At 55.2% G+C, this 23,466-nt stretch overlaps 3 protein-coding genes and 1 long non-coding RNA gene across 4 annotated transcripts in view; 1 reads left to right on the plus strand and 3 right to left on the minus strand.

Moving 5' to 3' along the window:
- The window catches only part of LOC145534150 (uncharacterized), a 694,441-nt gene that overhangs the window by 631,209 nt on the left and 39,766 nt on the right, over positions 1-23,466 (plus strand). The window contains exons 84-86 of the long non-coding RNA XR_014074276.1: positions 7,450-7,561; positions 15,094-15,205; positions 22,739-22,850. This is a non-coding gene — a long non-coding RNA (uncharacterized LOC145534150). The remainder of the gene's footprint in view (positions 1-7,449; positions 7,562-15,093; positions 15,206-22,738; positions 22,851-23,466) is intronic.
- Positions 1,949-7,022, minus strand: LOC145533880 (uncharacterized). Its single transcript, XM_081561225.1, has 3 exons — positions 3,566-7,022; positions 2,854-3,166; positions 1,949-2,601 (listed from the first exon to the last, which is right to left on the minus strand). The coding sequence occupies exons 1-3, from the start codon at positions 3,800-3,802 to the stop codon at positions 1,973-1,975; spliced, it is 1,179 nt and encodes a 392-aa protein (XP_081417351.1). The 5' UTR covers positions 3,803-7,022; the 3' UTR covers positions 1,949-1,972.
- On the minus strand, positions 9,594-14,667 carry LOC145533954 (uncharacterized). Its single transcript, XM_081561306.1, has 3 exons — positions 11,211-14,667; positions 10,499-10,811; positions 9,594-10,246 (listed from the first exon to the last, which is right to left on the minus strand). Exons 1-3 carry the CDS (start codon positions 11,445-11,447, stop codon positions 9,618-9,620), a joined length of 1,179 nt encoding a protein of 392 aa, XP_081417432.1. The 5' UTR covers positions 11,448-14,667; the 3' UTR covers positions 9,594-9,617.
- Positions 17,238-22,311, minus strand: LOC145533899 (uncharacterized). The gene is made up of 3 exons (XM_081561244.1): positions 18,855-22,311; positions 18,143-18,455; positions 17,238-17,890 (listed from the first exon to the last, which is right to left on the minus strand). The coding sequence occupies exons 1-3, from the start codon at positions 19,089-19,091 to the stop codon at positions 17,262-17,264; spliced, it is 1,179 nt and encodes a 392-aa protein (XP_081417370.1). The 5' UTR covers positions 19,092-22,311; the 3' UTR covers positions 17,238-17,261.

Genomic DNA, 23,466 nt, shown 5'->3' on the forward strand with positions numbered 1-23,466 from the left:
GCAAGGGTGTGGGTTTTGGCAGACTTCAGGGAAGACATGCCAGATGAGCCTGGGAGACTCCAGCTTAATCTGGATTCAGGAGATATCTCTTCGGGCCAGCTAGTAATTGTAGGATAAGCCTAATGAGTCTTCACAGGATGAAGAGAGTAACGTGCCAAGGTAGCAATCGATGTCCTCATTCGAGAGGATGAAGCTGGTGCTCAGAGAAGGGGGGAACTTGGCCACAGCAAGGAGGTGTGCACCCAGACAGAACCCCCAGATCCGGCCACTGGAGCTCAGGGAGGCCACTGGTGTGGCTTGTCCCTGTGGCAGGGGCCGAGGCACGCAGCCCACCCTGATTCCTGCGGGGGCCTGACTTGGGAAGTGCCATCTGGTAGCTTTGAGACTCACCAAACCAAATTGCACTGGAGAGAGGAGGGACACCTTCCTTCATCCACCCCCCACCCCCGCCGGATTCCCACATACCCTGACCCCTTTCTCCCGATTTCGGAGCCATTTCCAGAGTCCCGCTCATATGACCTCATTCGAAGTGCACTGTGGACGAGCTGCCATCTGCAGCTACTACCACAGCGGCCAAGGGCTTTAGCTCCCGACTACCTCCCTTCCTTTGGAACTTGGGGGCCCTCTACTCCCCACTTGCACACCACAGACCTTTGCTGAGGATTGTGGGGACCCTCACTCAGTTTGCAGTACGTTGTAGCCATCCCTGTCCTCTCTATACCTCCCTTGAAACTCAGCTTGTGAGCTCCTTTGGAGCAGCGTGGCCCACCTGGCTGCAACGGAAGAGACACAGCTGACAGTGAAACAACAGCTTAGATCTGAGACCCGGAAAGCTCTGTCAGAAGGGACCTCCCTCTTCACACCGTAGAGGCTGTAGGAGGCGCCAGGCTTTCGAACCAGTGCTGGGGCCAAAATGACTCCACAGCTGTTTTCCTTCCTGGGGAGGGTTCTGGCTCGAGTGGGAATGGCTCAAGTCTCCTAAGGTTCTGCAAGCCCACTGTGTGCAGATTCACGGTACACAGAGAGGAGAAGGTGGAGTCCTGCCCTGTAGGTGGTCACAGCTCACGGATGAGCCAGGCAGGCAGGCAGGCAGGGCATGAGAACACCTGAGCTGCCTTCATGAGTGAATGGTGTGGGGGCAGAGGAAGAGAAGCCGGTCTGCTCCCTCGTGTGGTGCCCCGGGCAGGTTGTCCCCAGAGGAAACCCTTACGACGGTGAGGACTATCACTGCTGTTTCCCAAGGGGTTCCGTCGGTGCGTGTCTTCCCCGGAGCGGTCAGGCCGTCTCTCAAGTACACGGGCCATGGGCATTGCCTCTCCTTGGAACTTCCCATGTGTTTCTCTTTTTTATGGAACAGTGATTTTCTAGAGGGGTTCTGGGCCACAAGGATGTTGGGTCATTTTCTAGCCTTCTGTCATGAAGAACGCTTTCCTGGGTGTTGGGGTGGTTTGTTGTTCCAGCTCCCTTTCTTGGCTTCTTTTGGGAGCTGGTGCAACAAGACGAGCTCAGCCTCTGCCTTCTGGCTGAGATGTCACCCTTGACACAGCAATGCCTGCCTGGAGATAATGATGGCAGTTGCCAAAAGGGCTTCGTTTGGCACATGGTATCTTGAAAGGACGTACACCGTCCTTTCAGATATCAAAGGCTAGTTCAAATGACATACAAATGAGAACTCTCCAATGGAGTCTTACAGTAGTTGGAGAGTCCAAAAAACACTCCGTCAGTCATTTCACTGAGAGTCATTGATTGGGGACACCAAGAATATAGGAAGGAATGCACAAAGAAAGGATGAAATTGTGTTCAGGATCGGGGGAAGGGATGAACAGGGCGTGCTTGCCTTGAATCCAGGCTTTGTTGGGGGGTGGGGCATAAAGATCAAACGGGTCTGAAACTACAAAGTGGTGATGGTAACACAGTATCACCAGAGTTACACAACAGTGTTCCCAAATTGCAACAATGATGAAAAAGTTTACTAATCCCAACTTAACCAACAAAAGTACAGGAAACCATACAAAAAATAAAACATCACCAGAAAGGTGGAAACAAACCAAATGCAAAGCAGTTCAGGGGAAAGGAACTCCATGTCCCCTGGGGGCAGACCGAGTTGCCAGCGTCCACGGTGAGCAGACGGGGATGGAGGCTGCAGAGCCGACCGCTCCCCTGGACGTGGTGTTTCCGGCAAGGGCTCTGGGTGTCTGTCCAGAGCGGGGGCTCGTTCTCCCTGCAGGGGTGGGTGAGTCATCGTGGGCGTCTGGGTGTTGCGCGGGAGCCAGGGCAGGCTCTCCCTGCCGAGGCGGTGACTCCTCCTCTGCCTCGGGTTCTCCTGCCAGAGCCCGAGCAGGTAGAGGTGCACGTGGAGGTGGAGGTTCTGGCTGAGGGGGTGGGACATCAGTGCCTGGGGCTGGGGGTCCTGCAGGCATGGAGATCCGATCTGCCCGGTGTGCTGGCCAGTACCCAGCTGGCCTGGTGTCTCTGCGAGGGCAAGTCTCGGTTCTCCATCTGCCCTCGGTGGATCCCTGGGTCCTGCACCTGGAGCCAGCACCTCTGTAGGGACAGGTCTGGGAAGCGGAGCCTGGTTCCAGTTGGAGGCCAGTGCTAGAGCTGGGGGAGAAGCAAAGTTTGCCCACAGGCCAGCCTTGGCATGTGCGTCTCCCGGGACAGAAAGCTTCCAAGAGATTCCCAAAGAATACCCAGCGTCGGATGTCTTTTGGGACTGAAGTGTGCAAGATGGGGGGCGGGGGGTGTGAGGCCAGCGCTTGCTGCAGGCCCAGCAGCAGCTTTCGGGGACTCGTCCCTGTGTAGCTCAGCACCCCCTCCCCACACACTCCCGTGCACCAGCCCCAGCGTCCTCACCTCTGTGCTCTGGCGTGCTGGGCTCCAGGTCCTCCTGCTGCCTCAGAGGCCGGGGTTCTCGGGACTCTGGGTCGGAGCCGGGTGTGCTGAGCTCCGTGGCAGCCTCAGACTGGGCCGCCGGGTGTATCCTGGGCGGTGTCTCGGCAGCAGGCCTTCCCCGCCTCCGCTTCTCCCCCGGTGGGGCTGATGCCTCCGTGGGCACGCTCACCTGGAGCCTGCACTGGGCCTCACGGGCGGGGGGGTGGTGCTCCGACCCCTCCCTCCGGGAGGTGGATGGGGTGTCCCCGTCCTCGGCCTCATCACGTGGGAAGCTCTGCAACGACAGTGACCGTCAGCCAGCCATGCTAGGAGTTTTCCGAGCTGGGCCTGGGCAGTGGAGCCGCTGCTTCTGCCTGCTCGAACTTCTCTTCCCAGAAGGGTCAGAGACGTGTGTCTGCTCAGATCCCCACCCGGGAGGAAAGAGACCCACCTGAGGGTGTGAGGTCCGCCTGGGCGGCCGCCGCTGCCCGCACTCTCCCCATCCCGCCCAGCCTGCTCTCCCCTGGGGTGTGGACACAACTTGTCCGCAGGCTTCTGACCCCACATCCGCCTGGGCTTCCTTGAGGGAGACACACCCCAAGAAACCCGCATCCACACACACAGGCAAAGGACCCGCTGTTTCCGGGTGGCATGGGAGAGGCGGCCTGGTCCGTCCTGGGGCTCCCCGTGTTACCTTTCTGTTTCTCCGGGCAAAGGGCCAGAGGCCTCTCGGGGGTGTCCTGAGCCAACGTCGACAGGGTGCCCGCGCACACTGCCTGTGAGCACTCCTGAGGCCCCGGCCTCTGGGCAGGGGCAAACAGCAGAACATCCTGGCAGCCAGTGAACTGGCTGGGGGCTCCTCTCCGCTCTGGAGGCCTGGATACCCGGGCTGCGGGTTCTGTTGGGTTCTGTTGCCGGCAGGTGACATCATCTCCTGGGGTTCGTGCTGAGGTCCCTTCCCCAAAACTTCCCAAGGGAATCTCTGGGTTTCTGACTGCTCGACCACCCCCCTTAGGCCATGTGCAGGCACAGTGACACCCACACAGCCCAGCCCACAGCCCTGGGGAGGCCTGGGTTCAGCCAGGGCCTGAGCTCCGAGGACCCCACTGCTCTCAGACCAGGCTCCTTCTTCTCATAAGTGGTGTGGCCCTGGACAAGCATATGCCCCTCAGGGTTGCCCCAGTCTCTCCATCTGCAGAGTGGTGGTCATTCTCCCATCTGCTTCCTAGGTCTGTCGGCCTACGAGCAGCTCCATGCCTTTCCACCTGGGGCCGATATCACGTGGAGCTTGTGCGCTGAGACTTCAGAAAGAAAGATTCCATCCAGGGCTGACACAGCACAGAATGGGGCAGAACGAGGCCTGGATGTGCCGTGGTACCCAGGAAAAGGCACTCCCCCTCCTGACTGTTTTGAGACCCCGCATCCAAGTTGGAGGACCGAAAGGAAGACTCGAAGGTCCCCCTCTCTTATAGAAAAGAGTAGCCAACTTTCTGCTCCTCTGTTTCCATTGAGATTCTGTTCAAGTGTCCCAGCTCGGCTTCTGCGGGTGGCTGAGCTTCTAGTGGCTCCCTGCGTTCTTGTCTTTTCCTCTCCAAACCTTCCGTCCTTTTCCCCCTTCTGGGGTGGAAGGGCGCTGTCATTGCTTCTACCTTCGAGGCAGATTGAGGAAAAGTCTGGACCGTCGACTCCTTTCCTCTCTTTGGTTCCGTGTCTCTCTCTGGCTGTGTCCCTCTCTTTTCCTTTCTCAGTTCCGTCTGTGTCTTCCTCTTTCTCTCTCGTGTGTGGATGGATGGATGCTAGGGATGCACATGTATATGATTAGATGAGGGTTATGTTTTAGGGATAGGTTAGAGGGAGAGAAAGGCTTTAGGTCGGAGTTGGTCATGGGGGAAGGGTCAAGGGTGGTGGTGGTGTTGTTTCTTGGAATCTGAGTGCTGTGCATTCTTCGTCTCTTTCCATATGAACCCCTTCTCAGATACACCACTTGCAAGGAGTCTCTCATGTTCTGTTTCCTATCTTTTGCATTTGTGAATGCTTAGCTTCTCTGTTGTGAAGAGGTTCCATTGGATGGAAACCCATGGGTGTACTTCGTGTACCTCTTTGCCTTACTTGAAGAGACCCATTTCGACCTCCGCCCAGCAAATGGCAAGGAGACTCTGATGTTAAGGAGCCTTTGACCTACGCTTCTTTCTAGCTATCTCATGACATCAGTCTTTAGGGTGAGGTTTTCCCCCTATATTGAGGTGGTATGAGATCAAAACCAATAGCGTTCTTCAGATGTAGCTGTCTGGTTTTCCCATGGACATTGATTGAAGAGGCTTTCTTGTTCCCATTTGGATATTCTCCCCTTCTGTGTCAGAGATGAGTTGACCATGGATGCTGGGGTTTGTTTCTGGACCCTCCACTTTATTCCATCGATCTGGATCTGTGTGTGTTGTTGTATTCCCAATAGCATACTGTCCTGCTGCTGCTGCTGCGGCTAAGTCACTTCAGTCGTGTCTGACTCTGCGTGACCCCATGGCCTGCAGCCTACCAGGCTCCTCCGTCCAGGACGTTTTCCAGGCAAGAGTACTGGAGTGGGTCGCCATTGCCTTCTCCGATACTCTCCTGAGGATCCTAGTTTGGTCGTCTAATTTCCTTTCACACAACCTTGGATGTCCGTATCGGGGCTTTTTCGTCGGATTGTATTGACAGTTTAGGCTCTTTTCTGTCTCCGTACCCCTTTTGCAATTCTTTGTTCGGTGCGAAAATGCATTGGCATTTTGGGAGGAATAGCATCGAAGCTGTGGATTGCCTTGTGGGGCTGTGACATCATTTTCCCAATAGGAATTCTTTCCAGCCCTGAGCACAGCTTCTCTTTCCAGTGATTGGTGTGGGCTTGATCTTCCTTCTTCCATCTCTCGCCGTTTTGTGAGAACAGGTCCATCCTTCCCTTCTGGGTTAGATGGACTGGTGGGTATCACTTCAGTGAATGGCATTGTCAGTGGGGGTGATAATTCCCTTCTCGTTGGAAGACTTTGCTGTGAGTATTAGAAATGCAAGTGACTTCTCTTCCCCTTCCTCCCTGTCCATCTCTCAGAGCCACCGGGAAACAGAGGCCTCATCCACGGTCACACAGGCCTGAGGGGGTGCAACTAGACTGTTGTTTCTTCAGGCCCTCAGTGCTGGACATCATCCGGGATCCTCTGTGTGTGTCTTCCTCAGTCTGGTGTCCCTTCAGACCTTTCCCTAGTTTTCACAGGCTTGTTGTGTTGGTGTTCTTTGTCTGTTTGGAGACACATCCTTGATAAGCTTTGTGTTTCCACTCATTCGTCTCGCGATGTATGACCTGTCTTTTGCTTTTGTCATGAGGTCTTTCCCACAGTAGATATCTTTGATTTTGCAAAGTCCACTGTATTCTCTGGGTTTTTTTATTTGTGGACTGGCTTTTAGTTTTGTGTGTGAAGACTCAAAGCACGTGTCCGGTTTCTGCTCATTGTTCTTCGAGATTTGTGACAAGTTTTCATGGCAAGTTTGTCTAGGGATAACTGGAAGTGAACTCGGTGTAAGGTGTCAAGTCTCCATCTCCATTCCTGTCATCCCCTGCAGTTTCCAATTCCCTGTTCCTGAGTGGTTTTAGAGACCTTGTGGGGAGTTTGGTTGCATTGGAGTTTGCATTTCCACCTTGATTCGATTCACACTGTTCTGCCCTCAGGGACACTGTCAAGGGGGAGTGAGGAGCAGCCTGCACTTCCAGCAGTGACCACACGGTGGGGCGAGTGCTGCTCTCCCCTCAGGGAGCCCCAGGCCACAGGCATCCCAGTGAGGAGCCAGCTCTGTGCTCAGCTGAAAGGAGTTAGTCTCTCAGGAGCCTCTGAGCCCTTGCCTTTGGATCACCCAGGGTGGGCATTTACTGGGACAGAAAAAATTGCCCTGAATTCCATGGACGGAAGAGCCTGGCTGTGTAGAGTTCGTGAGTTGCCGCGAATCAGACACAACTGAGGACACAAAAATTCTATAGCTTAAAACACTTTTTGGGGTTGGGGGGGAGTGAAAGGGGGGGATGTGGGTTTTTTTGTCTTATATAATAGCCAAGGGAAATCTAGTTTAAACCTAAATTCACATAGACGGGAAAGGTATAGCTCTCCGTCACCCTATTAAAAAAAAAAAAAAAAAAACTACTAAACTTTTCTGAAAGTTTATTTAGTAGCTTCCTTGAGCAGTTCATTGTGAAGCATTTTTTTTTTTTTTCTGTGACATTGGCCTCATTAAAAAGCACGGTTTGCCTTTACTGGATAATTCTGTTCATTGGTTTCTTAGGGAACCTTGGTAATATTTGAGTTTCCTGGGGAGTATGGTCCCATGACCTGGCCCTGGCCAATCGGTGCGTTCCACCTCCCTGGCCACTGTGATTGGCTCCGGGCTGGGGCAGTGCCCAATCGGGGCCCAGGGCCGGGCCTCCCGTTGGAAGCCAGGGGAAGACGAGCTGTCGTCCTGCTGGGGTAGGGGAAGGGGTGGGGCCGGGGGAGGTCAGGCTCCAGCAGTGGGAGGGGCGTGAGGCCCGCCTGCGGCAGTTGGTGACCTTCCTGCTCCCCTCAGGGCAGAGCCGCCGGCCTGAGAATGAGGGCGCTGCTGAGCCCAGGGCCTGGGATGGCCCGTTGCTGCTGTGGTCCCAGAGCTCCACCCGAGACCTGAGGGAAGCCGTCTGCCCGTGAGTCCTCTCCCGCTTGTCTGTCAGCTTGTTTGAACCATGCTGGGTTTTCTGCCCAGCTGGCTAAGGGGAGTCCCTGGAAATGCAAGGGTGTGGGTTTTGGCAGACTTCAGGGAAGACATGCCAGATGAGCCTGGGAGACTCCAGCTTAATCTGGATTCAGGAGATATCTCTTCGGGCCAGCTAGTAATTGTAGGATAAGCCTAATGAGTCTTCACAGGATGAAGAGAGTAACGTGCCAAGGTAGCAATCGATGTCCTCATTCGAGAGGATGAAGCTGGTGCTCAGAGAAGGGGGGAACTTGGCCACAGCAAGGAGGTGTGCACCCAGACAGAACCCCCAGATCCGGCCACTGGAGCTCAGGGAGGCCACTGGTGTGGCTTGTCCCTGTGGCAGGGGCCGAGGCACGCAGCCCACCCTGATTCCTGCGGGGGCCTGACTTGGGAAGTGCCATCTGGTAGCTTTGAGACTCACCAAACCAAATTGCACTGGAGAGAGGAGGGACACCTTCCTTCATCCACCCCCCACCCCCGCCGGATTCCCACATACCCTGACCCCTTTCTCCCGATTTCGGAGCCATTTCCAGAGTCCCGCTCATATGACCTCATTCGAAGTGCACTGTGGACGAGCTGCCATCTGCAGCTACTACCACAGCGGCCAAGGGCTTTAGCTCCCGACTACCTCCCTTCCTTTGGAACTTGGGGGCCCTCTACTCCCCACTTGCACACCACAGACCTTTGCTGAGGATTGTGGGGACCCTCACTCAGTTTGCAGTACGTTGTAGCCATCCCTGTCCTCTCTATACCTCCCTTGAAACTCAGCTTGTGAGCTCCTTTGGAGCAGCGTGGCCCACCTGGCTGCAACGGAAGAGACACAGCTGACAGTGAAACAACAGCTTAGATCTGAGACCCGGAAAGCTCTGTCAGAAGGGACCTCCCTCTTCACACCGTAGAGGCTGTAGGAGGCGCCAGGCTTTCGAACCAGTGCTGGGGCCAAAATGACTCCACAGCTGTTTTCCTTCCTGGGGAGGGTTCTGGCTCGAGTGGGAATGGCTCAAGTCTCCTAAGGTTCTGCAAGCCCACTGTGTGCAGATTCACGGTACACAGAGAGGAGAAGGTGGAGTCCTGCCCTGTAGGTGGTCACAGCTCACGGATGAGCCAGGCAGGCAGGCAGGCAGGGCATGAGAACACCTGAGCTGCCTTCATGAGTGAATGGTGTGGGGGCAGAGGAAGAGAAGCCGGTCTGCTCCCTCGTGTGGTGCCCCGGGCAGGTTGTCCCCAGAGGAAACCCTTACGACGGTGAGGACTATCACTGCTGTTTCCCAAGGGGTTCCGTCGGTGCGTGTCTTCCCCGGAGCGGTCAGGCCGTCTCTCAAGTACACGGGCCATGGGCATTGCCTCTCCTTGGAACTTCCCATGTGTTTCTCTTTTTTATGGAACAGTGATTTTCTAGAGGGGTTCTGGGCCACAAGGATGTTGGGTCATTTTCTAGCCTTCTGTCATGAAGAACGCTTTCCTGGGTGTTGGGGTGGTTTGTTGTTCCAGCTCCCTTTCTTGGCTTCTTTTGGGAGCTGGTGCAACAAGACGAGCTCAGCCTCTGCCTTCTGGCTGAGATGTCACCCTTGACACAGCAATGCCTGCCTGGAGATAATGATGGCAGTTGCCAAAAGGGCTTCGTTTGGCACATGGTATCTTGAAAGGACGTACACCGTCCTTTCAGATATCAAAGGCTAGTTCAAATGACATACAAATGAGAACTCTCCAATGGAGTCTTACAGTAGTTGGAGAGTCCAAAAAACACTCCGTCAGTCATTTCACTGAGAGTCATTGATTGGGGACACCAAGAATATAGGAAGGAATGCACAAAGAAAGGATGAAATTGTGTTCAGGATCGGGGGAAGGGATGAACAGGGCGTGCTTGCCTTGAATCCAGGCTTTGTTGGGGGGTGGGGCATAAAGATCAAACGGGTCTGAAACTACAAAGTGGTGATGGTAACACAGTATCACCAGAGTTACACAACAGTGTTCCCAAATTGCAACAATGATGAAAAAGTTTACTAATCCCAACTTAACCAACAAAAGTACAGGAAACCATACAAAAAATAAAACATCACCAGAAAGGTGGAAACAAAGCAAATGCAAAGCAGTTCAGGGGAAAGGAACTCCATGTCCCCTGGGGGCAGACCGAGTTGCCAGCGTCCACGGTGAGCAGACGGGGATGGAGGCTGCAGAGCCGACCGCTCCCCTGGACGTGGTGTTTCCGGCAAGGGCTCTGGGTGTCTGTCCAGAGCGGGGGCTCGTTCTCCCTGCAGGGGTGGGTGAGTCATCGTGGGCGTCTGGGTGTTGCGCGGGAGCCAGGGCAGGCTCTCCCTGCCGAGGCGGTGACTCCTCCTCTGCCTCGGGTTCTCCTGCCAGAGCCCGAGCAGGTAGAGGTGCACGTGGAGGTGGAGGTTCTGGCTGAGGGGGTGGGACATCAGTGCCTGGGGCTGGGGGTCCTGCAGGCATGGAGATCCGATCTGCCCGGTGTGCTGGCCAGTACCCAGCTGGCCTGGTGTCTCTGCGAGGGCAAGTCTCGGTTCTCCATCTGCCCTCGGTGGATCCCTGGGTCCTGCACCTGGAGCCAGCACCTCTGTAGGGACAGGTCTGGGAAGCGGAGCCTGGTTCCAGTTGGAGGCCAGTGCTAGAGCTGGGGGAGAAGCAAAGTTTGCCCACAGGCCAGCCTTGGCATGTGCGTCTCCCGGGACAGAAAGCTTCCAAGAGATTCCCAAAGAATACCCAGCGTCGGATGTCTTTTGGGACTGAAGTGTGCAAGATGGGGGGCGGGGGGTGTGAGGCCAGCGCTTGCTGCAGGCCCAGCAGCAGCTTTCGGGGACTCGTCCCTGTGTAGCTCAGCACCCCCTCCCCACACACTCCCGTGCACCAGCCCCAGCGTCCTCACCTCTGTGCTCTGGCGTGCTGGGCTCCAGGTCCTCCTGCTGCCTCAGAGGCCGGGGTTCTCGGGACTCTGGGTCGGAGCCGGGTGTGCTGAGCTCCGTGGCAGCCTCAGACTGGGCCGCCGGGTGTATCCTGGGCGGTGTCTCGGCAGCAGGCCTTCCCCGCCTCCGCTTCTCCCCCGGTGGGGCTGATGCCTCCGTGGGCACGCTCACCTGGAGCCTGCACTGGGCCTCACGGGCGGGGGGGTGGTGCTCCGACCCCTCCCTCCGGGAGGTGGATGGGGTGTCCCCGTCCTCGGCCTCATCACGTGGGAAGCTCTGCAACGACAGTGACCGTCAGCCAGCCATGCTAGGAGTTTTCCGAGCTGGGCCTGGGCAGTGGAGCCGCTGCTTCTGCCTGCTCGAACTTCTCTTCCCAGAAGGGTCAGAGACGTGTGTCTGCTCAGATCCCCACCCGGGAGGAAAGAGACCCACCTGAGGGTGTGAGGTCCGCCTGGGCGGCCGCCGCTGCCCGCACTCTCCCCATCCCGCCCAGCCTGCTCTCCCCTGGGGTGTGGACACAACTTGTCCGCAGGCTTCTGACCCCACATCCGCCTGGGCTTCCTTGAGGGAGACACACCCCAAGAAACCCGCATCCACACACACAGGCAAAGGACCCGCTGTTTCCGGGTGGCATGGGAGAGGCGGCCTGGTCCGTCCTGGGGCTCCCCGTGTTACCTTTCTGTTTCTCCGGGCAAAGGGCCAGAGGCCTCTCGGGGGTGTCCTGAGCCAACGTCGACAGGGTGCCCGCGCACACTGCCTGTGAGCACTCCTGAGGCCCCGGCCTCTGGGCAGGGGCAAACAGCAGAACATCCTGGCAGCCAGTGAACTGGCTGGGGGCTCCTCTCCGCTCTGGAGGCCTGGATACCCGGGCTGCGGGTTCTGTTGGGTTCTGTTGCCGGCAGGTGACATCATCTCCTGGGGTTCGTGCTGAGGTCCCTTCCCCAAAACTTCCCAAGGGAATCTCTGGGTTTCTGACTGCTCGACCACCCCCCTTAGGCCATGTGCAGGCACAGTGACACCCACACAGCCCAGCCCACAGCCCTGGGGAGGCCTGGGTTCAGCCAGGGCCTGAGCTCCGAGGACCCCACTGCTCTCAGACCAGGCTCCTTCTTCTCATAAGTGGTGTGGCCCTGGACAAGCATATGCCCCTCAGGGTTGCCCCAGTCTCTCCATCTGCAGAGTGGTGGTCATTCTCCCATCTGCTTCCTAGGTCTGTCGGCCTACGAGCAGCTCCATGCCTTTCCACCTGGGGCCGATATCACGTGGAGCTTGTGCGCTGAGACTTCAGAAAGAAAGATTCCATCCAGGGCTGACACAGCACAGAATGGGGCAGAACGAGGCCTGGATGTGCCGTGGTACCCAGGAAAAGGCACTCCCCCTCCTGACTGTTTTGAGACCCCGCATCCAAGTTGGAGGACCGAAAGGAAGACTCGAAGGTCCCCCTCTCTTATAGAAAAGAGTAGCCAACTTTCTGCTCCTCTGTTTCCATTGAGATTCTGTTCAAGTGTCCCAGCTCGGCTTCTGCGGGTGGCTGAGCTTCTAGTGGCTCCCTGCGTTCTTGTCTTTTCCTCTCCAAACCTTCCGTCCTTTTCCCCCTTCTGGGGTGGAAGGGCGCTGTCATTGCTTCTACCTTCGAGGCAGATTGAGGAAAAGTCTGGACCGTCGACTCCTTTCCTCTCTTTGGTTCCGTGTCTCTCTCTGGCTGTGTCCCTCTCTTTTCCTTTCTCAGTTCCGTCTGTGTCTTCCTCTTTCTCTCTCGTGTGTGGATGGATGGATGCTAGGGATGCACATGTATATGATTAGATGAGGGTTATGTTTTAGGGATAGGTTAGAGGGAGAGAAAGGCTTTAGGTCGGAGTTGGTCATGGGGGAAGGGTCAAGGGTGGTGGTGGTGTTGTTTCTTGGAATCTGAGTGCTGTGCATTCTTCGTCTCTTTCCATATGAACCCCTTCTCAGATACACCACTTGCAAGGAGTCTCTCATGTTCTGTTTCCTATCTTTTGCATTTGTGAATGCTTAGCTTCTCTGTTGTGAAGAGGTTCCATTGGATGGAAACCCATGGGTGTACTTCGTGTACCTCTTTGCCTTACTTGAAGAGACCCATTTCGACCTCCGCCCAGCAAATGGCAAGGAGACTCTGATGTTAAGGAGCCTTTGACCTACGCTTCTTTCTAGCTATCTCATGACATCAGTCTTTAGGGTGAGGTTTTCCCCCTATATTGAGGTGGTATGAGATCAAAACCAATAGCGTTCTTCAGATGTAGCTGTCTGGTTTTCCCATGGACATTGATTGAAGAGGCTTTCTTGTTCCCATTTGGATATTCTCCCCTTCTGTGTCAGAGATGAGTTGACCATGGATGCTGGGGTTTGTTTCTGGACCCTCCACTTTATTCCATCGATCTGGATCTGTGTGTGTTGTTGTATTCCCAATAGCATACTGTCCTGCTGCTGCTGCTGCGGCTAAGTCACTTCAGTCGTGTCTGACTCTGCGTGACCCCATGGCCTGCAGCCTACCAGGCTCCTCCGTCCAGGACGTTTTCCAGGCAAGAGTACTGGAGTGGGTCGCCATTGCCTTCTCCGATACTCTCCTGAGGATCCTAGTTTGGTCGTCTAATTTCCTTTCACACAACCTTGGATGTCCGTATCGGGGCTTTTTCGTCGGATTGTATTGACAGTTTAGGCTCTTTTCTGTCTCCGTACCCCTTTTGCAATTCTTTGTTCGGTGCGAAAATGCATTGGCATTTTGGGAGGAATAGCATCGAAGCTGTGGATTGCCTTGTGGGGCTGTGACATCATTTTCCCAATAGGAATTCTTTCCAGCCCTGAGCACAGCTTCTCTTTCCAGTGATTGGTGTGGGCTTGATCTTCCTTCTTCCATCTCTCGCCGTTTTGTGAGAACAGGTCCATCCTTCCCTTCTGGGTTAGATGGACTGGTGGGTATCACTTCAGTGAATGGCATTGTCAGTGGGGGTGATAATTCCCTTCTCGTTGGAAGACTTTGCTGTGAGTATTAGAAATGCAAGTGACTTCTCTTCCCCTTCCTCCCTGTCCATCTCTCAGAGCCACCGGGAAACAGAGGCCTCATCCACGGTCACACAGGCCTGAGGGGGTGCAACTAGACTGTTGTTTCTTCAGGCCCTCAGTGCTGGACATCATCCGGGATCCTCTGTGTGTGTCTTCCTCAGTCTGGTGTCCCTTCAGACCTTTCCCTAGTTTTCACAGGCTTGTTGTGTTGGTGTTCTTTGTCTGTTTGGAGACACATCCTTGATAAGCTTTGTGTTTCCACTCATTCGTCTCGCGATGTATGACCTGTCTTTTGCTTTTGTCATGAGGTCTTTCCCACAGTAGATATCTTTGATTTTGCAAAGTCCACTGTATTCTCTGGGTTTTTTTATTTGTGGACTGGCTTTTAGTTTTGTGTGTGAAGACTCAAAGCACGTGTCCGGTTTCTGCTCATTGTTCTTCGAGATTTGTGACAAGTTTTCATGGCAAGTTTGTCTAGGGATAACTGGAAGTGAACTCGGTGTAAGGTGTCAAGTCTCCATCTCCATTCCTGTCATCCCCTGCAGTTTCCAATTCCCTGTTCCTGAGTGGTTTTAGAGACCTTGTGGGGAGTTTGGTTGCATTGGAGTTTGCATTTCCACCTTGATTCGATTCACACTGTTCTGCCCTCAGGGACACTGTCAAGGGGGAGTGAGGAGCAGCCTGCACTTCCAGCAGTGACCACACGGTGGGGCGAGTGCTGCTCTCCCCTCAGGGAGCCCCAGGCCACAGGCATCCCAGTGAGGAGCCAGCTCTGTGCTCAGCTGAAAGGAGTTAGTCTCTCAGGAGCCTCTGAGCCCTTGCCTTTGGATCACCCAGGGTGGGCATTTACTGGGACAGAAAAAATTGCCCTGAATTCCATGGACGGAAGAGCCTGGCTGTGTAGAGTTCGTGAGTTGCCGCGAATCAGACACAACTGAGGACACAAAAATTCTATAGCTTAAAACACTTTTTGGGGTTGGGGGGGAGTGAAAGGGGGGGATGTGGGTTTTTTTGTCTTATATAATAGCCAAGGGAAATCTAGTTTAAACCTAAATTCACATAGACGGGAAAGGTATAGCTCTCCGTCACCCTATTAAAAAAAAAAAAAAAAAAACTACTAAACTTTTCTGAAAGTTTATTTAGTAGCTTCCTTGAGCAGTTCATTGTGAAGCATTTTTTTTTTTTTCTGTGACATTGGCCTCATTAAAAAGCACGGTTTGCCTTTACTGGATAATTCTGTTCATTGGTTTCTTAGGGAACCTTGGTAATATTTGAGTTTCCTGGGGAGTATGGTCCCATGACCTGGCCCTGGCCAATCGGTGCGTTCCACCTCCCTGGCCACTGTGATTGGCTCCGGGCTGGGGCAGTGCCCAATCGGGGCCCAGGGCCGGGCCTCCCGTTGGAAGCCAGGGGAAGACGAGCTGTCGTCCTGCTGGGGTAGGGGAAGGGGTGGGGCCGGGGGAGGTCAGGCTCCAGCAGTGGGAGGGGCGTGAGGCCCGCCTGCGGCAGTTGGTGACCTTCCTGCTCCCCTCAGGGCAGAGCCGCCGGCCTGAGAATGAGGGCGCTGCTGAGCCCAGGGCCTGGGATGGCCCGTTGCTGCTGTGGTCCCAGAGCTCCACCCGAGACCTGAGGGAAGCCGTCTGCCCGTGAGTCCTCTCCCGCTTGTCTGTCAGCTTGTTTGAACCATGCTGGGTTTTCTGCCCAGCTGGCTAAGGGGAGTCCCTGGAAATGCAAGGGTGTGGGTTTTGGCAGACTTCAGGGAAGACATGCCAGATGAGCCTGGGAGACTCCAGCTTAATCTGGATTCAGGAGATATCTCTTCGGGCCAGCTAGTAATTGTAGGATAAGCCTAATGAGTCTTCACAGGATGAAGAGAGTAACGTGCCAAGGTAGCAATCGATGTCCTCATTCGAGAGGATGAAGCTGGTGCTCAGAGAAGGGGGGAACTTGGCCACAGCAAGGAGGTGTGCACCCAGACAGAACCCCCAGATCCGGCCACTGGAGCTCAGGGAGGCCACTGGTGTGGCTTGTCCCTGTGGCAGGGGCCGAGGCACGCAGCCCACCCTGATTCCTGCGGGGGCCTGACTTGGGAAGTGCCATCTGGTAGCTTTGAGACTCACCAAACCAAATTGCACTGGAGAGAGGAGGGACACCTTCCTTCATCCACCCCCCACCCCCGCCGGATTCCCACATACCCTGACCCCTTTCTCCCGATTTCGGAGCCATTTCCAGAGTCCCGCTCATATGACCTCATTCGAAGTGCACTGTGGACGAGCTGCCATCTGCAGCTACTACCACAGCGGCCAAGGGCTTTAGCTCCCGACTACCTCCCTTCCTTTGGAACTTGGGGGCCCTCTACTCCCCACTTGCACACCACAGACCTTTGCTGAGGATTGTGGGGACCCTCACTCAGTTTGCAGTACGTTGTAGCCATCCCTGTCCTCTCTATACCTCCCTTGAAACTCAGCTTGTGAGCTCCTTTGGAGCAGCGTGGCCCACCTGGCTGCAACGGAAGAGACACAGCTGACAGTGAAACAACAGCTTAGATCTGAGACCCGGAAAGCTCTGTCAGAAGGGACCTCCCTCTTCACACCGTAGAGGCTGTAGGAGGCGCCAGGCTTTCGAACCAGTGCTGGGGCCAAAATGACTCCACAGCTGTTTTCCTTCCTGGGGAGGGTTCTGGCTCGAGTGGGAATGGCTCAAGTCTCCTAAGGTTCTGCAAGCCCACTGTGTGCAGATTCACGGTACACAGAGAGGAGAAGGTGGAGTCCTGCCCTGTAGGTGGTCACAGCTCACGGATGAGCCAGGCAGGCAGGCAGGCAGGGCATGAGAACACCTGAGCTGCCTTCATGAGTGAATGGTGTGGGGGCAGAGGAAGAGAAGCCGGTCTGCTCCCTCGTGTGGTGCCCCGGGCAGGTTGTCCCCAGAGGAAACCCTTACGACGGTGAGGACTATCACTGCTGTTTCCCAAGGGGTTCCGTCGGTGCGTGTCTTCCCCGGAGCGGTCAGGCCGTCTCTCAAGTACACGGGCCATGGGCATTGCCTCTCCTTGGAACTTCCCATGTGTTTCTCTTTTTTATGGAACAGTGATTTTCTAGAGGGGTTCTGGGCCACAAGGATGTTGGGTCATTTTCTAGCCTTCTGTCATGAAGAACGCTTTCCTGGGTGTTGGGGTGGTTTGTTGTTCCAGCTCCCTTTCTTGGCTTCTTTTGGGAGCTGGTGCAACAAGACGAGCTCAGCCTCTGCCTTCTGGCTGAGATGTCACCCTTGACACAGCAATGCCTGCCTGGAGATAATGATGGCAGTTGCCAAAAGGGCTTCGTTTGGCACATGGTATCTTGAAAGGACGTACACCGTCCTTTCAGATATCAAAGGCTAGTTCAAATGACATACAAATGAGAACTCTCCAATGGAGTCTTACAGTAGTTGGAGAGTCCAAAAAACACTCCGTCAGTCATTTCACTGAGAGTCATTGATTGGGGACACCAAGAATATAGGAAGGAATGCACAAAGAAAGGATGAAATTGTGTTCAGGATCGGGGGAAGGGATGAACAGGGCGTGCTTGCCTTGAATCCAGGCTTTGTTGGGGGGTGGGGCATAAAGATCAAACGGGTCTGAAACTACAAAGTGGTGATGGTAACACAGTATCACCAGAGTTACACAACAGTGTTCCCAAATTGCAACAATGATGAAAAAGTTTACTAATCCCAACTTAACCAACAAAAGTACAGGAAACCATACAAAAAATAAAACATCACCAGAAAGGTGGAAACAAACCAAATGCAAAGCAGTTCAGGGGAAAGGAACTCCATGTCCCCTGGGGGCAGACCGAGTTGCCAGCGTCCACGGTGAGCAGACGGGGATGGAGGCTGCAGAGCCGACCGCTCCCCTGGACGTGGTGTTTCCGGCAAGGGCTCTGGGTGTCTGTCCAGAGCGGGGGCTCGTTCTCCCTGCAGGGGTGGGTGAGTCATCGTGGGCGTCTGGGTGTTGCGCGGGAGCCAGGGCAGGCTCTCCCTGCCGAGGCGGTGACTCCTCCTCTGCCTCGGGTTCTCCTGCCAGAGCCCGAGCAGGTAGAGGTGCACGTGGAGGTGGAGGTTCTGGCTGAGGGGGTGGGACATCAGTGCCTGGGGCTGGGGGTCCTGCAGGCATGGAGATCCGATCTGCCCGGTGTGCTGGCCAGTACCCAGCTGGCCTGGTGTCTCTGCGAGGGCAAGTCTCGGTTCTCCATCTGCCCTCGGTGGATCCCTGGGTCCTGCACCTGGAGCCAGCACCTCTGTAGGGACAGGTCTGGGAAGCGGAGCCTGGTTCCAGTTGGAGGCCAGTGCTAGAGCTGGGGGAGAAGCAAAGTTTGCCCACAGGCCAGCCTTGGCATGTGCGTCTCCCGGGACAGAAAGCTTCCAAGAGATTCCCAAAGAATACCCAGCGTCGGATGTCTTTTGGGACTGAAGTGTGCAAGATGGGGGGCGGGGGGTGTGAGGCCAGCGCTTGCTGCAGGCCCAGCAGCAGCTTTCGGGGACTCGTCCCTGTGTAGCTCAGCACCCCCTCCCCACACACTCCCGTGCACCAGCCCCAGCGTCCTCACCTCTGTGCTCTGGCGTGCTGGGCTCCAGGTCCTCCTGCTGCCTCAGAGGCCGGGGTTCTCGGGACTCTGGGTCGGAGCCGGGTGTGCTGAGCTCCGTGGCAGCCTCAGACTGGGCCGCCGGGTGTATCCTGGGCGGTGTCTCGGCAGCAGGCCTTCCCCGCCTCCGCTTCTCCCCCGGTGGGGCTGATGCCTCCGTGGGCACGCTCACCTGGAGCCTGCACTGGGCCTCACGGGCGGGGGGGTGGTGCTCCGACCCCTCCCTCCGGGAGGTGGATGGGGTGTCCCCGTCCTCGGCCTCATCACGTGGGAAGCTCTGCAACGACAGTGACCGTCAGCCAGCCATGCTAGGAGTTTTCCGAGCTGGGCCTGGGCAGTGGAGCCGCTGCTTCTGCCTGCTCGAACTTCTCTTCCCAGAAGGGTCAGAGACGTGTGTCTGCTCAGATCCCCACCCGGGAGGAAAGAGACCCACCTGAGGGTGTGAGGTCCGCCTGGGCGGCCGCCGCTGCCCGCACTCTCCCCATCCCGCCCAGCCTGCTCTCCCCTGGGGTGTGGACACAACTTGTCCGCAGGCTTCTGACCCCACATCCGCCTGGGCTTCCTTGAGGGAGACACACCCCAAGAAACCCGCATCCACACACACAGGCAAAGGACCCGCTGTTTCCGGGTGGCATGGGAGAGGCGGCCTGGTCCGTCCTGGGGCTCCCCGTGTTACCTTTCTGTTTCTCCGGGCAAAGGGCCAGAGGCCTCTCGGGGGTGTCCTGAGCCAACGTCGACAGGGTGCCCGCGCACACTGCCTGTGAGCACTCCTGAGGCCCCGGCCTCTGGGCAGGGGCAAACAGCAGAACATCCTGGCAGCCAGTGAACTGGCTGGGGGCTCCTCTCCGCTCTGGAGGCCTGGATACCCGGGCTGCGGGTTCTGTTGGGTTCTGTTGCCGGCAGGTGACATCATCTCCTGGGGTTCGTGCTGAGGTCCCTTCCCCAAAACTTCCCAAGGGAATCTCTGGGTTTCTGACTGCTCGACCACCCCCCTTAGGCCATGTGCAGGCACAGTGACACCCACACAGCCCAGCCCACAGCCCTGGGGAGGCCTGGGTTCAGCCAGGGCCTGAGCTCCGAGGACCCCACTGCTCTCAGACCAGGCTCCTTCTTCTCATAAGTGGTGTGGCCCTGGACAAGCATATGCCCCTCAGGGTTGCCCCAGTCTCTCCATCTGCAGAGTGGTGGTCATTCTCCCATCTGCTTCCTAGGTCTGTCGGCCTACGAGCAGCTCCATGCCTTTCCACCTGGGGCCGATATCACGTGGAGCTTGTGCGCTGAGACTTCAGAAAGAAAGATTCCATCCAGGGCTGACACAGCACAGAATGGGGCAGAACGAGGCCTGGATGTGCCGTGGTACCCAGGAAAAGGCACTCCCCCTCCTGACTGTTTTGAGACCCCGCATCCAAGTTGGAGGACCGAAAGGAAGACTCGAAGGTCCCCCTCTCTTATAGAAAAGAGTAGCCAACTTTCTGCTCCTCTGTTTCCATTGAGATTCTGTTCAAGTGTCCCAGCTCGGCTTCTGCGGGTGGCTGAGCTTCTAGTGGCTCCCTGCGTTCTTGTCTTTTCCTCTCCAAACCTTCCGTCCTTTTCCCCCTTCTGGGGTGGAAGGGCGCTGTCATTGCTTCTACCTTCGAGGCAGATTGAGGAAAAGTCTGGACCGTCGACTCCTTTCCTCTCTTTGGTTCCGTGTCTCTCTCTGGCTGTGTCCCTCTCTTTTCCTTTCTCAGTTCCGTCTGTGTCTTCCTCTTTCTCTCTCGTGTGTGGATGGATGGATGCTAGGGATGCACATGTATATGATTAGATGAGGGTTATGTTTTAGGGATAGGTTAGAGGGAGAGAAAGGCTTTAGGTCGGAGTTGGTCATGGGGGAAGGGTCAAGGGTGGTGGTGGTGTTGTTTCTTGGAATCTGAGTGCTGTGCATTCTTCGTCTCTTTCCATATGAACCCCTTCTCAGATACACCACTTGCAAGGAGTCTCTCATGTTCTGTTTCCTATCTTTTGCATTTGTGAATGCTTAGCTTCTCTGTTGTGAAGAGGTTCCATTGGATGGAAACCCATGGGTGTACTTCGTGTACCTCTTTGCCTTACTTGAAGAGACCCATTTCGACCTCCGCCCAGCAAATGGCAAGGAGACTCTGATGTTAAGGAGCCTTTGACCTACGCTTCTTTCTAGCTATCTCATGACATCAGTCTTTAGGGTGAGGTTTTCCCCCTATATTGAGGTGGTATGAGATCAAAACCAATAGCGTTCTTCAGATGTAGCTGTCTGGTTTTCCCATGGACATTGATTGAAGAGGCTTTCTTGTTCCCATTTGGATATTCTCCCCTTCTGTGTCAGAGATGAGTTGACCATGGATGCTGGGGTTTGTTTCTGGACCCTCCACTTTATTCCATCGATCTGGATCTGTGTGTGTTGTTGTATTCCCAATAGCATACTGTCCTGCTGCTGCTGCTGCGGCTAAGTCACTTCAGTCGTGTCTGACTCTGCGTGACCCCATGGCCTGCAGCCTACCAGGCTCCTCCGTCCAGGACGTTTTCCAGGCAAGAGTACTGGAGTGGGTCGCCATTGCCTTCTCCGATACTCTCCTGAGGATCCTAGTTTGGTCGTCTAATTTCCTTTCACACAACCTTGGATGTCCGTATCGGGGCTTTTTCGTCGGATTGTATTGACAGTTTAGGCTCTTTTCTGTCTCCGTACCCCTTTTGCAATTCTTTGTTCGGTGCGAAAATGCATTGGCATTTTGGGAGGAATAGCATCGAAGCTGTGGATTGCCTTGTGGGGCTGTGACATCATTTTCCCAATAGGAATTCTTTCCAGCCCTGAGCACAGCTTCTCTTTCCAGTGATTGGTGTGGGCTTGATCTTCCTTCTTCCATCTCTCGCCGTTTTGTGAGAACAGGTCCATCCTTCCCTTCTGGGTTAGATGGACTGGTGGGTATCACTTCAGTGAATGGCATTGTCAGTGGGGGTGATAATTCCCTTCTCGTTGGAAGACTTTGCTGTGAGTATTAGAAATGCAAGTGACTTCTCTTCCCCTTCCTCCCTGTCCATCTCTCAGAGCCACCGGGAAACAGAGGCCTCATCCACGGTCACACAGGCCTGAGGGGGTGCAACTAGACTGTTGTTTCTTCAGGCCCTCAGTGCTGGACATCATCCGGGATCCTCTGTGTGTGTCTTCCTCAGTCTGGTGTCCCTTCAGACCTTTCCCTAGTTTTCACAGGCTTGTTGTGTTGGTGTTCTTTGTCTGTTTGGAGACACATCCTTGATAAGCTTTGTGTTTCCACTCATTCGTCTCGCGATGTATGACCTGTCTTTTGCTTTTGTCATGAGGTCTTTCCCACAGTAGATATCTTTGATTTTGCAAAGTCCACTGTATTCTCTGGGTTTTTTTATTTGTGGACTGGCTTTTAGTTTTGTGTGTGAAGACTCAAAGCACGTGTCCGGTTTCTGCTCATTGTTCTTCGAGATTTGTGACAAGTTTTCATGGCAAGTTTGTCTAGGGATAACTGGAAGTGAACTCGGTGTAAGGTGTCAAGTCTCCATCTCCATTCCTGTCATCCCCTGCAGTTTCCAATTCCCTGTTCCTGAGTGGTTTTAGAGACCTTGTGGGGAGTTTGGTTGCATTGGAGTTTGCATTTCCACCTTGATTCGATTCACACTGTTCTGCCCTCAGGGACACTGTCAAGGGGGAGTGAGGAGCAGCCTGCACTTCCAGCAGTGACCACACGGTGGGGCGAGTGCTGCTCTCCCCTCAGGGAGCCCCAGGCCACAGGCATCCCAGTGAGGAGCCAGCTCTGTGCTCAGCTGAAAGGAGTTAGTCTCTCAGGAGCCTCTGAGCCCTTGCCTTTGGATCACCCAGGGTGGGCATTTACTGGGACAGAAAAAATTGCCCTGAATTCCATGGACGGAAGAGCCTGGCTGTGTAGAGTTCGTGAGTTGCCGCGAATCAGACACAACTGAGGACACAAAAATTCTATAGCTTAAAACACTTTTTGGGGTTGGGGGGGAGTGAAAGGGGGGGATGTGGGTTTTTTTGTCTTATATAATAGCCAAGGGAAATCTAGTTTAAACCTAAATTCACATAGACGGGAAAGGTATAGCTCTCCGTCACCCTATTAAAAAAAAAAAAAAAAAAACTACTAAACTTTTCTGAAAGTTTATTTAGTAGCTTCCTTGAGCAGTTCATTGTGAAGCATTTTTTTTTTTTTTCTGTGACATTGGCCTCATTAAAAAGCACGGTTTGCCTTTACTGGATAATTCTGTTCATTGGTTTCTTAGGGAACCTTGGTAATATTTGAGTTTCCTGGGGAGTATGGTCCCATGACCTGGCCCTGGCCAATCGGTGCGTTCCACCTCCCTGGCCACTGTGATTGGCTCCGGGCTGGGGCAGTGCCCAATCGGGGCCCAGGGCCGGGCCTCCCGTTGGAAGCCAGGGGAAGACGAGCTGTCGTCCTGCTGGGGTAGGGGAAGGGGTGGGGCCGGGGGAGGTCAGGCTCCAGCAGTGGGAGGGGCGTGAGGCCCGCCTGCGGCAGTTGGTGACCTTCCTGCTCCCCTCAGGGCAGAGCCGCCGGCCTGAGAATGAGGGCGCTGCTGAGCCCAGGGCCTGGGATGGCCCGTTGCTGCTGTGGTCCCAGAGCTCCACCCGAGACCTGAGGGAAGCCGTCTGCCCGTGAGTCCTCTCCCGCTTGTCTGTCAGCTTGTTTGAACCATGCTGGGTTTTCTGCCCAGCTGGCTAAGGGGAGTCCCTGGAAATGCAAGGGTGTGGGTTTTGGCAGACTTCAGGGAAGACATGCCAGATGAGCCTGGGAGACTCCAGCTTAATCTGGATTCAGGAGATATCTCTTCGGGCCAGCTAGTAATTGTAGGATAAGCCTAATGAGTCTTCACAGGATGAAGAGAGTAACGTGCCAAGGTAGCAATCGATGTCCTCATTCGAGAGGATGAAGCTGGTGCTCAGAGAAGGGGGGAACTTGGCCACAGCAAGGAGGTGTGCACCCAGACAGAACCCCCAGATCCGGCCACTGGAGCTCAGGGAGGCCACTGGTGTGGCTTGTCCCTGTGGCAGGGGCCGAGGCACGCAGCCCACCCTGATTCCTGCGGGGGCCTGACTTGGGAAGTGCCATCTGGTAGCTTTGAGACTCACCAAACCAAATTGCACTGGAGAGAGGAGGGACACCTTCCTTCATCCACCCCCCACCCCCGCCGGATTCCCACATACCCTGACCCCTTTCTCCCGATTTCGGAGCCATTTCCAGAGTCCCGCTCATATGACCTCATTCGAAGTG

Source organism: Giraffa tippelskirchi, chromosome 14 (genome assembly GCF_054371585.1).
Source record: "Giraffa tippelskirchi isolate mGirTip1 chromosome 14, T2T-mGirTip1v1.2.pri, whole genome shotgun sequence".
Lineage (NCBI taxonomy): Eukaryota > Metazoa > Chordata > Mammalia > Artiodactyla > Giraffidae > Giraffa > Giraffa tippelskirchi.